Genomic DNA, 17321 nt, shown 5'->3' on the forward strand with positions numbered 1-17321 from the left:
TACATGATTAGCGAGGCGACAGTTAATTTTGTTTTTCGGGCATTACATTCTTCGGATTTTTGTTTATTGTGTATTTTCATGTTGTTGGATATTTACATGTGGATTAGTTATGGTTTTGTGTGCTGCCTTTGGCTGTAATTCTCTCTCAGGTCGAGAAAAGGTGAATTTTTTTCGATTTCCGAAAGACAAGAAACTTCGAAAAGTTTGGTGCAACAAGATCGGTCGTGCAAACTCTGCTAGTAAATACAAAGTGTATTCACCAAATAAGAACAGTCGGTTGTGTTCGCTACACTTTGAAGAGGATCAATTTACACATAGTGCATCATTTTTAGAGACAATTGGTTTTAAAGCAACATTCAGGAGAACTCTCAAGACAGACGCCGTGCCCACCATTTTTTCAGTCACCGCCGGGAAGCGGTTAGAAATTCAACAAAAAAGAAGGCACTCTTCAGAAGTTCTGCTTGAAAAAAAAAGAAAAAATCAAGTAGGTTTTTATTTTTAGATTGCAGTTGTTCATTTCATATCTAAATTAATTGCAATAAAACTATCAAATACTGCTGGTATAGACTGTTTGGACCAAAAATAGCAAGAAATCAAAGGAGTTGAGTGGCAACTAGCCATTTTTCATGGTGGACAGTCTTCCAGTGTTTATGACTTCAAGTTAATGCATAATTTATTTATATATTTTGATTTTGGTTTAGTGTCAACATTTACATTTTCAAACATTTTCAAACATTTTTTGAGAAAGCCTGAGTTTTTCTTTACCAAATCAAAACTATAAATATTACTTTGTGTAAACATTTAATATTTATCTAAGCTTGATTACCAAACAAGTTCTTGCAACTTACATTAATCACTTTTGAATCTAACCAGTACTGGTGTCATATGAAGAAACATGACCCAATTTTTGGATAAGGGCTCGAATCCATGATCCAAGGGTTGAGAGGCAGACACCTTAACCCAGTCCATGCGAAAGTCTGTCGGTCCTCGGACCTCGCAAGCTAAAAATCAGGAGGGCCGAGATAAATTTTGATACAGTCAGTCCTCATGTCCGAAAAATTTCAGCCAGTTTGAAACAATTTTTGGCATCTAAAATATCATTAATATGCAAAACTTCAAAGTTACTCTACTTATAAAAGAGTTGGTAAGCGAACAGCATGAATACTGATCAGACTGCGTGGATGCAAACCCATTATGTTAGTTTTGTCGTGACACGGCTCATATTTTTTTCATAGTATCTTATAGTTGAGTCTGATAATTCATATTTGCTAAATATTTTTGTTTATAATTATGGCAATATCCCTCCCCCAGCCCTACAAAAAATACCTTTCAGAGTCCGGGCTGGGAAAAAAATCATCAGAGCCGGAAATAAATCTAAGGATCCCAGTCCCTGTGGCTGGAATTTTTTTTTTGACTTTCGCATTGACTGCTTACCCACTAGGCCACTGCTCCCCTCTTATATATTATTACTTCATCTTCAATTGAATTTATGGCCTGGAATCAAACTTATCATAGCTCAATTCAACTTCCACAGTCTTGACTGTTTTAAATACTGATTATAAATGACACCAAGGAAGCAGTTAGGGTGACCCTGCCAAGGAGTAGTTTTGTCATTAATGGGAAAACAAATAAACAGCAGTATCACAAGTATAAAGTCTGCATATTCAATTTCTACATATTTTTATTTTATTTTTTACAAAAGCAAAATAAAACATAAAATTAACTTTAAATAACAGGTGAATACTAAAGCTTGATAATTATCTTAGCTTACTATGTATAATGGTAAGTATATAATGCTGTATAAACTAGTTTGAACAGTTTATGTTAATAATCTATTTTAAAAATCTTGCTTGCTTGAAATATATATTAATCATGCCTTTTCAAGTCAATGCATTGGCTAAGTGGATATATACACTTATAGATGCTACCTCTCATTGTTATGTATACATGTCCTATACTGGACACCCCCACTGTGCTGGAATATATCACATTTCACAATATACAACTCGTTAGCTTACAATACACCAAACAGTGCCAGTTGTCTTTGTGTATGATATCGATATGGTCTAGTTAACTAGCTATAATTAACTCTTCACTAAGGATCAATATCCCACTGTTTTATGAGGGAAAACAGATTACATGTCAATGTATGTAATATCTGATTGATTTTATTTTTAATCACATGGACACTCATCATTTGTAACTTTTTCACTCTCTATGCTATCCAGTTCAATGGAATCAAGGTCTTTTTTCCCCACACTTTAGTGGCGGGCATTTACATTTACCCTTATCCGTCTGTCCGTTCTCTTTTGTGTCGCACATAACTTAAAAAGTATTTGACCAAGAGTCATTTACTCGGGGCATGACTATGTATCTACATATGACACCAGTGCTGGTTTGTTTCAGGGAGCGGACTGGAAAGTGATTAATATAAGTTAAGAAATATTGATTTCTGATATCTGCATCATTTGAGTGAGGTTAAGATAAAAAATATTAAGTGTTTTTTGAGTTGGCAAAGTTTTTTGTTCTTCAAGACTTATTTCTGTTTCTTTTTTGTAACTGAATAGGTTGTGCAAAAATGATTATCCAAAATATATTTTCTTAGGTCTAAAGTTAGTGCACTCCACTTTAATGAAAATGCTAGGAGGGATACACGGACAACCAAGAGTGGAGTGCAACAGTACACAATATCTTATCCAAAAAGCAGAAAGGGTGAGCCTGTTGTCAAGGATGTAAAAACTGAACAGACATTTGGTAAGTTATATGCAAAGTAGCCATTGGAGGCAAAATATATCTATATACATTAATTTGTCAAACTCGTGCCACACTTACTTTTAGTACTTTGTATATCAATACTATTGAAGAGTTTTAGCCTTTGACATGATGAATATCTTAAAAGTACCGTCAGCTTTGATATGTGCCAGGTAATTTGTCAGCACAGATGAAATGGGTAGAAGCGTAGTTTTTCTATGTGACATGAATAAACTGCATCCACGAAGGAGAGGAAATATAAAACAACAGAATTAGTTGATTTTAAGAGTAATTTCATTTTTGTACAATTATCTCTACAACTTTTCATCGAGTTCATTTGATAAAGTATAAATACTAAACTCTACATATAGCTTCTTTTATCATTCATAGTCAATGTGAAGATAATAGTTTTAATTTTGTTTCAGGATACATTACAGATTTGATGATGTACGCAAAGGAACTGCGTTTGAGAAACACATCATACAGAATGGCCAGTGAAAAAAAAAGAAATCAAAGAAAGACCATTACCATTGGAACAGAGTACCCCAAAAAGACTTAATTTACCTAAATCAACTTTAGTGACAAATCACATTTCAAGATTTAACCGCTAAATTTAAAACTACATGACTCCAGAGGAGCCAAAATATTTGAAAAAAAACTTGAGAAAATGTACTTAGCTTTAAGAAAAAGTAGAAATATTCCAAATTCAAGTAATTATTTACTTGTCATGTGCACTTAATGAAGTGGGATGCTGTCTTTGTGTGATACTTTCTGGTCAAGGTGACCTTAAATGTGAAATGTATGAATGCTAAATTTCTAGAGAACTTTTGAACTGATAAACTTATAAAGTGTTGCATTACACAGTTTATGTACAATTATGTGACCTTTCATTTGAATAACAATACATTTAAACACAAACATTGGCATGTTCTCTTTTTGTTTGTTAACAAATATGTTGTAGTGAAATCTTTATTGTGTCATTGAAGATATAATTTAAAACGCTAGACTTGTATTTGTTAGTTACCATCCACCCCAAATTTTGGAAGAAACATAACTTAGATGTTAGTTTATCATAATCATTATTCCCTTAATCGACTCGAATTTCTGTTTATTTTTTTGTACCACACCACCATTTAATGTGACACTTAACCACAATTTTACAATACCCTTTATAGGAATTTAAATTCTGCTCCTTTTTTCCTCAGCATTATCCATACTTATTGTTTTATTCATCTGACTTATACAATGAATTTGTAATTTTTCCAATCTAAAGTAATTATTTAATTACAATTACCTTTCATTATTATACTAGGAATTAGAATTTATAGGAATTGTTTTTATTCCACTATCATGTATTATCCCTAGTTGAGCACTCTGTCTCATAGACAGCTCTTGTCAATGTGTCTTGTACAGAAGAACATGAATGTTACTTTCAACTTGTTTGCATCTTTTTTTGAAATGAAAATAAATATTTTAGTTTCAACAGTTTGTTCTTTTTAAGATCCTGTTTGTAAGATATATAATAATAAATAAAAATTTAATTGACAGGCTTGGCACATACATGTACTACCTTGACTGTGGGCTTTTTCCTATTCCATCAATACTATCCAGTTAATACTGACCACTACAGAAAGGAGTGTATAGTAGGTCATTTTATGTGCATTTAAAGATGAGCATTAGGTGGTAAAAGGTTTAAATTTTTGATAATTTGGGATACCAGCTGGATTATAATTTGTGTCATTGGTGCAAACTTTAACATTTTCTTATGGGAATACCACTCACCATATGGGTATTTATTGACTGATGGTCAGCATTTCATAAGTGGCAATAAAACATGGACATGGACACATTACTTGGCTTCATTGCTGAACGGTTTGCTTTCAGTGTAAAATCGATTTTGACTATCTTTGCAAAGGTTTTAGAAGGGGAAAATAATTTATTCAATAACTAAAATGATAAACTAGTGTAAATTTATTTCCACAATGTACAATACAATTTAAAGAGACATCTATTGTGGGTATTGAAACCCACTGTATTGCTCTGAAGGGAACTGTGTTCTTATGGCGTTGACTGCACATGCAGGAATAACACGCCTACACTTCTTTGAAAGTAATCCGTAGACCCATCTGGTAAAACGCCTGTAGGCAAGGTATCGATACAACCTGAAAACATAATTAAAAATTAACATTTAGATAAAATTGAGCCGTGTCACGACAAAACCAACATAGTGTGTTTGCGACCAGCATGGATCCAGACCAGCCTGCGCATCCGCGCAGTCTGATCAGGATCCATGCTGTTCACTATCAGTTTCTCTACTTGTAATAGAGTTGGTAGGCGAACAGCATGGATCCTGATCAGACTGTGCGGATGCACATGCTGGTCTGGATCCATGCTGGTCGCAAACCCATTATGTTGGTTTTGTCATGACACGGCTCAAATATTCCTGTGATTTGAGGAAACTTTCTTTAAAACTAACATATCATTTTAAATTGATAAATAAAGTTAAGATTAAGGTGCAGTCAGCGATTTTAGCACTGGCCCGGTGGTCCATGGTCAGTGAAAAATAGTTCGGGCCAGTGAAAATTTTAAGAAAATTTAGTAATAAATTCAAAACTGGAATTCGGGCTCGTCAATTCAAAATCTTAAATTCACTGAAATTGACTGAAGTTGAACTTCTTTGAAAAACAAATACTTATTACTGTACACTGATTGAATATTCAACTCACTCATGAATTTCTTGATTTTCTTCTCTTGGCCCATGGTCATGAACAAACTCGTAATAGGAGGTTTCCAACACATGGATGTTCAGGCAGTTTACCTGGAACCCCTCATGAAGGGTGATGCAGGGTACCCCTTCTGCTTCTGCCTTCCCATCAACAATGTTTGTCGATTGGCAGCACTTCCTCTCATTGGCTGAAGGCATGTTAACACAACATCCACATTCACACCTGAAAAAAGTAATAACTGAATAAAATGGGTGCAAGTGAAATTATTCAGGCGTCCTATAAAAGGATTCATTTTTGTCTGAAAAAATCGGATTATCCTACAAGTCTTTTTTGTCAACATGCACTAAATTAATAATTTACATTTAAGTTTATTTAAATTATTATCTATGCATACATGTGCATACATGTAACTGCCCGTGTAGCTGTAGGTATGTGTGATTGTCATTATGTTCGACCATTCTTGCAAATTCGTGGACTTCTAGTTATTGTTAGATTCTAATTGAATAATTGCAGTAAAATAGTGTGGTAAAATGTAAGATTACTGTCAACAATTAAAAAAAAAATTTACACACAAAAACACTGACCAATCATCTACGTTTCCGATGTAAGAATCATCAGAACTGTTGTCGGAAGAGTCAGAGTCAGACTCGCTCTGCTCTGCTTCCTGATTCTGGATTTCAATTCTTGGTTCAAACATATACGGTCGTATTTCATGGACATCGTCCTCATAAAGTTCCGACTCGTCAGAGAAATCCATGAGTTTACTAAATAGTAGCAGTGTTTAAAGTTAAATGACCCGTGATTGTTTACAGTTTCGCTATGATTTCCAATATGGCGGCGTGTCCTAATTTCAACAATGACGTCACAACAAAGGGAAGTAATTCATACAAGCTTGTAAAAAACGGTGCGTTATGCGAACTTTTACCTGGTGATTTATGGTATAAAGCGGAATGTTATAATGTTGCAAACGAGTTTAATCTTCTTTTTACGTAACATACTTTGATATTATGAACTAAACAAAATCGTTAAATTTGACCTTTAAACTAAAGTCATGATCTGTTGAAAAACACGGACTGCTTGTTCAGAATGTTTGCCGAGGATTGGCGCCATTTTGAAAATGCAAAAAATTCATTGAAGTTTACATAGTTAACGCATTTTATGCAATATATTAATTATTTCTATTCTCGATTTGATGTAAACATCGTCAGTACATGACAAATTTCCGGTTTTTTATATCACGTGACTCAACCAAGCTCCCTAATCAACAAAGTAGAACCGCATCAGCAGCTTATTAGTATGAAGCCCCTCGGTTTCCACAGTACTCTTTGTCTACACGCTCATTAATTTGAAATATTTGTACAAAACGGATTTATTCGATATTATTTACTATAAAACAACGAAAATACAAGCAATGACTACATAAAAGCCGTATAGTGCCGTTCTTGTACAGTATTTATTGCTATTTTACCGAACATTATTAAAACTTGTAATAGCGAGCCTGATTTACAAATCGGACAAAAATGGCGTCGAATACCAGAACATCGCGAAGAAAATCTTTTGACATGTCATCGCCAGACAACTTGGGCGTAAAGGAATACAGAGAACATCTATGTTATTAAGGAATTAATGTTTCCGCATCTATGAACAAAGGTACAATGAAAACTCTGTATAAAGAGAATTCACATAAAGGAAAAGCAAATTAAGCTCCGAGTCGTAACAGAACGACATCGATCGCCACTTTTTCGACAAGGAAAAGACGAAGACACAAGTATATGTATTTCGACCCTTGATAATACTATGTCAGCCTTCACTGAGATGGTGAATGCATTATCTGAACCAAGAGGATCTTGGCAGTTGGAAACAGAAACAGGATCAGCAAGTAATGGCACCTTAATGGACATTAAGATAGGTAAATCTTCAGAAATACATTTTCAACAACACCATCTAGATGAAGTTAAAGACTAGTTAAAGACTAGTTAAAGACTAGCTCAGTCTTCTAATTGCATTCCAGCAAGTCAATTTGGAAACTTGGATACTGTTTCGGAATCTTTGAAGAAACAAATGATATAGGACGAATTCATGCCTTTTATGGGAAAATATTTTACGATGACCACTTGGCATTTTCCAGTAATAAAGCAGATAGACATGCAAACCAATCAATTGGGCAATCCGTGATAAAGAAAATTATCATCTGCTACTGGGAGCTACCCGGGCTTAACAATGTTTTCAATGCCAGTCCGTACATCACGATTAAATTTTTTTTGCTCAATCATAATCAACAACAACAACTACTACAAGGGCATCCCAAATTTCCTACATGGAAGACAAAGACAAAATCGGCAGACGATTCGTGACACACAGAGGAACTGATATGTAACACTTATAGCAACAAAAAAGGCTGTTCTAGACGAGACTAACACTGACTTCATATATGCTTGATTAGTAAATCAGATAGCCATTCAAAAACGTCTTGCCAGAAATTTGAATACAAATAAAACTACAAACATCCAAAGAAATCAGACTTACTACTTTTTATAGCATCTACACCAATTAACATTAACAGCTCAAGAGAAGAACTAAGGAGTCATCCAAACAAAAGTTTAGTCAAATATTTATGTAAGATCTGCAAAAACAGCCAGAGGAAGTGGATAACTTTAAATTTAGAGCAAGATAACAACATTTTACAAGGCCCTTTTGAAACTCCCCTATAGACCATTATAGAGTTTCACCAATTTGAATAGCATAAAGAATATTCTGTCAAGAAAAAAAAAATCGTAGACTGATCATTACCTCATAATGATGAAAGTCATTTGAGTATAAATGAATTAATAGAAAAAGATCAGTGCAATCTTTCATATGTTAACATGGACGATGCAGTATCATCTATACAAACATGAACCGGTTGAAACGGGTGATGTCCCCGAATAGCCTTTGGACACAGAAGAGTATACCTCTTCAAGTTTCAGAGTTATGTCCCGGACAAAGTTCAAAGTGCAATAATTTCAAACTTAGGCATGACAGGTTTACTGTTCTTTGCACTGTTCATACACCAAATGATATCTATCCTAAATTTAGTCCAACTCCAGATCATTTTATTTGAAAGACCCCGAATAACCAGAAACAAATTACCATATTCCTTGTAAATTGTGTTAATATGTTACATGGATGCATCTAAGAAGTTATTTTTTAATAGATGCAAATAATTGATAGAACAAATAAGTACGAGTAACAACCTTACATTTTAAGGATATTTTATAGTAGCGTCTCCTATTTTATTTGTCTTTCTACTGAATAACAAACAATATTTGTTCAGATATTATATGAAAACATTAAAGCATTATTCTCATGAGTTGCATTAGCTGAATAACAGAATAAGTAATACATATTTTTCTCTTTAAACATTGAACAGTGTATCATAGTAAGAACCCTTATGTTTAGCATTATTTTGCTTATATATGTTTAAAGAAATACAATTTGTTTTCTCCAATAAAGCTTATCCGTATAATGTAAAACGCTTTAAATGACATTTTCCGTGCAAAATTTCACTTCAAAATACATATGTCGAAAGAAATATAAGCCAACATTGATATTTTAAGATATTTAGGGATTTTGCGGCCATCAAACTTGAGCTAAATGAATATTCATTCCAGAAACTACATACAGACTACAGACGAACTTTTATTTGGTATATAAAACTTGCTGTTGGCTGACACAGACAACGTCGATGTCATTTTACCCAAAAAATTTGCAACACTTATACGTTCGTTTTCCTAGAAGAAAACTACGTGACTTAAACGTTTTGGAAATACTAACATCAATGCACCAATCCTTATATTGTCATTTTGGCCTTTGTAGATTTTTTCATATGCATCTAAACATGCAATTGTGGTTAAATGTGCAGTAAATCATGGACAAACATTATCATTTCATAAGTGTTCATTGTATATCTTGATATAAAAGTATTTGATGTGAGAAGTACCATTCGAAAAGAAATCGTATTGGCATTTACTGCAAGTACTTGATTTTTAAATCATTAAATGTAACAAAAATAATTATGAATATAGTCAGACAGGCAAACCATTAACCGAGAACGGTGTTCGAACCTGGAATCTCCAACCTCGAGGCACAGGCGTTCGGCACATTTGCCTTGTCAAAAATGATCAAATTATCATAAAATAATCACACCACCTTGGTCATCAAGAACAAAATCACTATCCACCACCCGTTTACGTCGACGTAGCGTGCGTGTTTACCCGACACAGTCAACATTTTACTGTCACATTTTTTAATATCAGACATATTTTCATACTTAAACTTGCAAACATAGCACAACAGACATATCTTTAAGTAACCTTTAAAATATTGAGTCATCTATATTCATTTACGATAAATGGATTATCAAACGTGAAAAAATACATTAAAATTGCTAGGTAGACATGTTTTGTGCCAACAAAATTTTCAAAATTACCACAGGTTAACATACATTTAGCTGCTTGTCATTTGTAAAAAAGTATTCCAAGCAGGTTAAAACATTGAATTCTAACTTAAATATGCTTTTCGTTTACAATCGTTATATAATAAATGAAATTTGATGTTTCAACATATTTGGAATACTTTGTATCTTGATTCATGTAACATATTAACTGGATCAAAATTAGAACCATGCGATGAACAATCAATTTAATGAAGTAAGTTCATATTAATAGAACAAGAATGTTCATTGTTTACACTTGTATCATCCTAAAGGATAAATTCTGAAGTAGTTTAAAGATCTGAACACTTGGAATGAGAACCCTGACTAGGACGTTGAATAACATTATCATAAAACTCGTGGTAGTTAAAAGTTCTGAGCACTTGGAGGGAGAAAACTGACATGAACGCTCAGTACCATTATAATCAAACTTGTGGTTTGGTTTTGAAGAAGTTGAATGCTTCAAACACTTGGAAAGAGAAAACTGACTAGAACGTTGACCAGCGTAATAATCAACTTGTTGTTTGTTTTTGAAGTAGTTTAAAGTTCTGAAAACTTGGAATGAGAACACTGACTAGAACGTTGAATAACATTTCAATCAACCTTTTTTGTGGTTTGTGTTTCAAGTAGTCAAAAGTTCTGAACACTTGAAATGAGTGTTTTTATTGGATTCTTGCTAATTGTACTGCACAGTGAATAGCCTTGCACATTTCTCGCGTATAAGTGTTTTAGGCCCGAAGCAAGTGGCTTCAGCACTTGTGCATTGTGTTTGACTATTCCTTTAATTATAGAATTTAAAATTCCCGCCATTTTAAAGATGGCCACCAACATGGCTTCCATAAGATTAAACACTTACTGGCATTATACGTTTAATAAATTCATAAATGGTTAATAAATTTATTTATTTCATGCTGCACACATATAAATCAGTATTTATCTCGAATAAGATTTGAATTCAAGTGCTCCATTTATTTCAAAATGGCTTCCAAAATGGCCAACAAATGCACAAACAAGTTTTTTTTATGTTTTAAAGTATATTTGATATATTCATTACGTCCATTTTGATTTTGTATCGCTTGCAGTCAGAGATAGGTTTAACAAACCAAGATATACCAGTATTACTACCTACACCATAAATTACACTGACCCTGAACCTCGCCTGTAAGTTTATCCTCGGTTACAGTTTCCACCACACAGACAAAGAGCATTTGCACCTCTCACGACAACCAATCTAGAGACTACAGCTACACTTCAGTGACTTCTGGCAAGACTCGTATGTTGTAGTGTTGTCCAGAATGGCTACCATGTATTTTCCTGACCTTTCACCCAACCCCAGTTACTTGGACAAGGAAGTTCTGTGGATGGCGAATGCGCCTGTCCCAGCAGTACTCAGCGTGGTATGCAGTTCGTCTAGTGTGTTGTAAAAGGGCAGCATGTGTCGGTGGAATTCCATCTTTAAGCAGCATTTGATTGGTCGTACATAAGTATTACAAATCGCTCCAACGTTGGCATAACAGTGGCAATAGAGTCATCTGATGGAGTTTGACTTAGAACATTAAATGCTTTGAGAGCTTCACTAAATGCATTTAAGCCCCCCATGCTGTCTTTTTACCTTTGCCACAGAATGATGACGTCTGGTCACATCAAGTAAAAGCATGGAATGCCAATAAACCACTTGCAATATCCTAAGCAAGAGCGTTACAGACTTTATGTACAGGTACATATCTAAATTGTTTTTCAGTGCCAAATACTATCCATACCTCTTGTTCATTCATATGTTGAAAGGCTGTTGTAGCTATGACAAATACATCTGTATCAACAGTGCGTACAAGGATTTTTGTATGGTTCAGCCTTGCAGCTTGAGCACCATGAAGTAAAAGCCTTGTATATTCTTCTGCATGTGTAGATGGAGATATGCTACTACTTTCTACTGTTGGTATATTGCTCAGAACGTCGGATCCTTTTGTGGATATTATCTGCTTATTGTTGTCACATGTTAATGTGATCACCTGATCTGTTATTGATATCGTTTACACCATAAAATCAAAACAAAAAGAAAAACAAAACTGGAATTTCCCGGCTGTTATCTCTATAAAAACTACAATGTAAAACTTTAGTTCAAGTTCATTAAAAGGCCCATTACGTCCCAGAAATGCTCTCTATTTCAGTTTCTCAAAAGCATTTTATTTTTGTTGTAGTGGTGATACAATTTCCAAAACGTTACTCACAGTCCAATTACCTCAACCATCTTTTGCTTTGTTGCATTTTGATAGTTTAAAAACATACACAGGCAAAATACTGATAAAGTATTGCTTCTTTGATGACATATATTCTCTTACTCAGTTCTACTATGTGCATGCTCTAAAGCATTATTTAAACTTATGAAACTCAAGTGTACAAGAAATTGTGTACTTTGACCTCATTAACTATCAAAATAGAAAACAAGAGGTTCCAGAGGACACTACATTGCTCATATCTTTTTTATGTCATGTGACCTTGTTTTGACGTCAACTGAAATAATTTGCATAATGACCATCAATGCCCACAAAACGATCATTTGAGCCAAGCTTGGCTATTTTTTCTTTCATTTGTTGCTAAGAAAGCAGGACAACCCATGCAACCTTTACTCAGTGAAGGACAAAAGCTCTTCAAATACTAAACAAATCCACATGCAAACCCCACGTTCACAACTACACATGCTGAAAAACCTTTCTTTAAAGATTCTTAACTTTAGGTCAAATATTTTTTAGATTTAGATGTTATGACACAATATGAGAACAGACGGACGCATGTCCGGACTGACAAGGGTTTATCTATTTTCTCCCTCCTAAAATTGAAAACGATAAAAGATGAATTCACTTACTTGAAGCTTTCTTTGATCTGCTTGGCGATCCCTGTGAAAAGCATAAAAGATAAAATTAGGATATTTATGATGGTTGTTGGTGAACTATTTAAGCGTTATCTACGTTAAGCGTTATACTATCGTATTTCAAAATGTGTTATCTACGTTAAGCGTTATACTATCGTATTTCAAAATGTAAAGCAATTAATATCTTGTCATTGAAAATGATAATAAATTATTGATATTGATTCTGATAGGACTGTCCTAAAAACAGGGCGATAAATCCACTTGATTATATCTATAATATGATTATTATTATGATATATCCGGTCCAAAGTCTTGTCAGTAACACGTTTTTGAAAAACAAATTCCCCATTCACTTATAGACGGAAATTGCAACAGATAGTGTAGACAGTTATATTACTTGAAAAGGTCATGATCTTTTGTTAATTGCCATGCAATTGTTATTTGATGAAAATGAAAAATATTTAACTTACAACAAAAAGTGAATCAAGTATGCATACATGCAAGGACTTGACCTTGACCCCAGTCCCCAAATTCAACCTAAACTTAGGGAACATTTGTTTAGAATTTATTGTTTACAACAGTAACATTAACATTGATACATGTGATCCCAAGTTGCACTTAAAGCTAGAGGATCAATACCAAATAAGAGAGATATCATAAGTTAATAAACTTACTAGGAGAACTTTAAGATAAAAACATTTTGCGGAATAGGTTAACCATATCAGGTCCTATATTTGTAAAAGGGGAATAACTTGGAAAAATGGATAGTGCAGTTATATTACTTGCCCATAGCATGAGCTGTGATTGATATTGAAACGTGCAATTTGTAAGGTCATTAATACAGACAAAAATTAACATAAATCCAAGTTGCCGGTTTGGGTTAAATATATCCATCAAAACAAAAAAGGAAATTACTTCGAAACAATGACAGCAATAGTTATAGAACTTGGCACGATCAAACACTTTGTATTGAAAAGAGTGAAAAAATGAAACCGTTGGTACCGCGCGAATGTTATAATTATTCAACTTGCAGGATAATGTTTACCTGTTTAAGGCAGACGTACAGTCTATGAAAAGTTCAACTACTACATACCCGAGGAAACAAAACTAGTCAAGTTTTGTCCAACAATTCAGCCAGAAAACAGCAAGAGTAATAACTAAGAATATAAAACAAATATGAAAAAGTGAGTTTCATATGAAAGTTCAAACTGATATTCCCAGACATGCTCCCAACAAATATTTATCATAAAAAGGGAAATAACTAAAGAATATAAAAAAAAACGTTATAACACTTTAATTATGCACTTTTCATAAATGAGATTCAGCAAACTTTGAAATGAATATCTTAAAAACTTCTCTGGACGAAAATATGCATGATTTAGGGAAATAAGGTAACAATAGTTTGGAGAGTTATCACTCTTGTGCAAAGCACACCGTCTAATTGAGATGTATATATCTATACAATTTCAAACTGATTTTCATAATAATTTTAGAGTTTTAGTCCAGACTAAAGTAAAGAATAAAAATTATCAAAGGTAATTACTAAAAATTATGATGGGTACAGTTATCATATCTGTGCATCGCACTCTTTCTTAAACATGTCTATATAGCTTTTAAGATTAAACACGTTTCAAGGTACGCTCTGGACAAAATATAGCACAAAAAGAGCAAAATAAGCATTGCAGACATAAAGAAAGAAACAAAACTAATTAAGAAAGGTACAGATACTATTCTTGCAAACGGCACTCCTCCTGAATAAGCTCTACGATGTTTCAAGTTCATATCGCAAATTTGACTGATGTAAAGCAAATAGAATATACGTTTAAGTTATAGGAGTATTCCTTTGTATATTTTAAAAAGGACTTGTTACTCCAAATTCTAAGTAGATAAACACAACACAAAGATTATTTAGATGTTTGGATAACAGTTTAGCTCATCAGAGTACATCGTACTCAAAACGCAATTTTTGTATTGACGGTGTATGTCTTTTGTCGTCAGCCGTTTTTCATACTCAACCATATTATTGATTTCGACATAAATATACATGTACAAAGTTATCCTTAGACGACCCTCTTACATAAAATGTAAATGTTGCCAGTTTGATACATAAGAAGGTCGAAAAATCTAAAACTAGTCTTAATAAATTAAAATTTCACAATATTGTTGTAAAATGAAATTACAATGGCCCAAAAGTTTTGAACTCAGCAAAATAATAAACACTTTATATGGACTGAAAATTTGCATATTTCAATTCCTTATTAGTATATCCGGATATATCTGACTGAGATTTTGTTTCGATTTACTCATACAGATCTAACCAAAAGAAACAAATTATACACATTATAACAAATTCTGACCTAGGGGTTCAACAAATTCAGGAATGAAAGGCGACAGTAAACGAGACATTAGAGATTCTGAATCGTTCAATTAAATCCAATATTGGTTATCAGAAGAACTCAGTAACGTATGTGGCCGGCCACGTATCTGGCAATACATGTTCGAATTATCCGCCTCATGGAGTAAACGTAGCTCCTGATTAAGACGTGAGACAGGGTCCGCCATTCTACATGCCGTACCGGAACGAGGTCGTTAACGTTATCTGTCAAAATCATCCAAGACATGTAAAATGACATTAATATCCGGGTAAACAGCGACCAGGGCAAGACGTTAACTTGGTCGCGAGCTAGAATATTGGTTGTTAAACAGGCGGTGTATGGTCTTGCATTGTATTGAGGTCCTCTACAGAGGATATATAAAGTATGCCAATTCGGTCAATCTTTGTCCCGCCCCTAGGATAACTTAATTTATAAGACAAACATAGGAAAATTAATGTTGGTCTTTTTGTAAATCTGCAATGCTTGGAGCTTGAATATTTGACATGCATCAATGGCTAGTGAACCTCTACATAATTTTTATAAGTCATGTCATTTTGATAAAAAATCCCAGTCTTTTTGGCAATTTAGTACACATAGACTTATAAATAAAAAAGAAAAGTCTTAAAAACTACTTTTTGGAAAATGGAATGCCAAAGGTTATATGAAATCTGGAAACAAAATGATCCCTCGGAAGCATTAATCACAACAGAATTGCATAGGAATTGCAGACTCGGTTCAAGTCAAAACTGATCCGTTCGTTTGTGTACTTAGTGTCTTTATACTTATAAACGTAAATAAATTGTAGTATTCATTTAAGAAACTGCTCAGCCCAAATCCTTGATATTTGGAATGTAGCATTGCCTAGTGGACCTTTACAACAGAAGTATAAGTCATGCAACTTTGGTTTAAAATGGCCCCGCCCTGGGGGTCACTTTTTTACATAGAGTTGTATTAAAAAAAGGTAGTTATTTTCGGTTGCTTAATTATATTCCAAATATACTTGAGGGCGCTATTATATAGGAATCATTCTGTTGAGTTATATCCCATCTCGGGAACTAGAAGAGATGTTAACTTGAAACTTGGATGATCTCACTTTTTCTTTTTTAAACAAAATATTAGTAAGAAGAAGATTAAAAAGCAATTAAAACTGACGAAACAATGCCGAGTTAGCAAAGAGAAAATGGTAAATATTAGGCATGATCACTGATCCTTTTCTTTTCCAGTACAAAAGAGAAAAATGATCTGGGTAACGGAGTCGGGCTCTTGTTTGTTTATAACACCCACGTTATATTTTAAAGATATACTATGCTCAAATTTGATTTTTAAAAATGTTGATTATTGCTACACAGTCTCTTAGTATGTATAAAATAAACATGTTTTGACTTCATTTAAAGTAGATATGTTATTTTTTAAATTCTACACACTCTAGGTGGTCACAATATGAATATATAGTGTCATTAAAAAAACTGGCAGTTTTTTTAAGAGACCAACTTAACTTGACCCGTAATAGGGAATGCAGCTTTCCATACATAGTGTATTCATTATTTTATTCAAATTAAACATATTCAGTAAGAATTTCATGGATTTCAATACATTTCTAAGATAAAAATATTTTACCCAAAGATGAGCATAGCAAGTTGTAGCCCATATATTGATATAACAATGTCATGATCGATGCATTTAAACTTAAACTTTCAGAGAATTTTGAATAATATTAAAGATACCGTCACAGAACTAAGCCCCTATAAAATACTCACATGAATATATTAAATGAAGTATCGATATAGATTAATTAATCGCAGAAATTGAAAAATTGAAACAGAAGTCTCAATTATATGTTGGAGGTCTTGTATTTCATTTTTTTGCACATTTTTTTTTCTTTTTTCATGATCGTTGACTTTAAAATAATTGCTCCTCACAGTTAAGGTTCGAATTCAACTACGGACTTTGGATTAATTGATAGCTTTCAGAACGTTGGTGATTTTAATAAAGTGCCCGGTTATGATGAAAATTTAAAGCAGGGAAGGGACTGGTCTCCTCCACCATTTTACTGGAAAACACTTTTATGGCCCTATTTCTTGAATAAAAAAAATTTTAAAAACAAAAAAAAGGGAAATGGGAAATATTTC

The 17321-nt window shown here is 33.5% G+C and overlaps 1 protein-coding gene across 1 annotated transcript; it reads right to left on the reverse strand.

Annotated features, from left to right (window-relative positions):
• Nucleotides 1–4707: 4707 nt before the first annotated feature.
• Nucleotides 4708–6487, reverse strand: LOC132737102 (P2X purinoceptor 7-like). Its single transcript, XM_060724339.1, has 3 exons — nucleotides 6062–6487; nucleotides 5478–5699; nucleotides 4708–4913 (listed from the first exon to the last, which is right to left on the reverse strand). Exons 1-3 carry the CDS (start codon nucleotides 6232–6234, stop codon nucleotides 4760–4762), a joined length of 549 nt encoding a protein of 182 aa, XP_060580322.1. The 5' UTR covers nucleotides 6235–6487; the 3' UTR covers nucleotides 4708–4759.
• Nucleotides 6488–17321: the final 10834 nt, after the last annotated feature.

The sequence above is a fragment of the Ruditapes philippinarum genome, unplaced genomic scaffold (genome assembly GCF_026571515.1).
Source record: "Ruditapes philippinarum isolate M1 unplaced genomic scaffold, ASM2657151v2 ctg10587_1_1_1_1, whole genome shotgun sequence".
In the NCBI taxonomy this organism is placed as follows: Eukaryota; Metazoa; Mollusca; class Bivalvia; order Venerida; family Veneridae; genus Ruditapes; species Ruditapes philippinarum.

What these genes read in the sequence shown, in the direction of transcription:
- LOC132737102 (XM_060724339.1), bottom strand. Translation starts at nt 6,234, where the DNA reads ATGGATTTCTCTGACGAGTCGGAACTTTATGAGGACGATGTCCATGAA. An exon ending in ATCGGAAACGTAGATGATTG is followed by an intron (nt 5,700 to 6,061) that starts GTCAGTGTTTTT and finishes TACTTTTTTCAG; the next exon opens with GTGTGAATGTGGATGTTGTG. An exon ending in GAAAATCAAGAAATTCATGA is followed by an intron (nt 4,914 to 5,477) that starts GTGAGTTGAATA and finishes TTATGTTTTCAG; the next exon opens with GTTGTATCGATACCTTGCCT.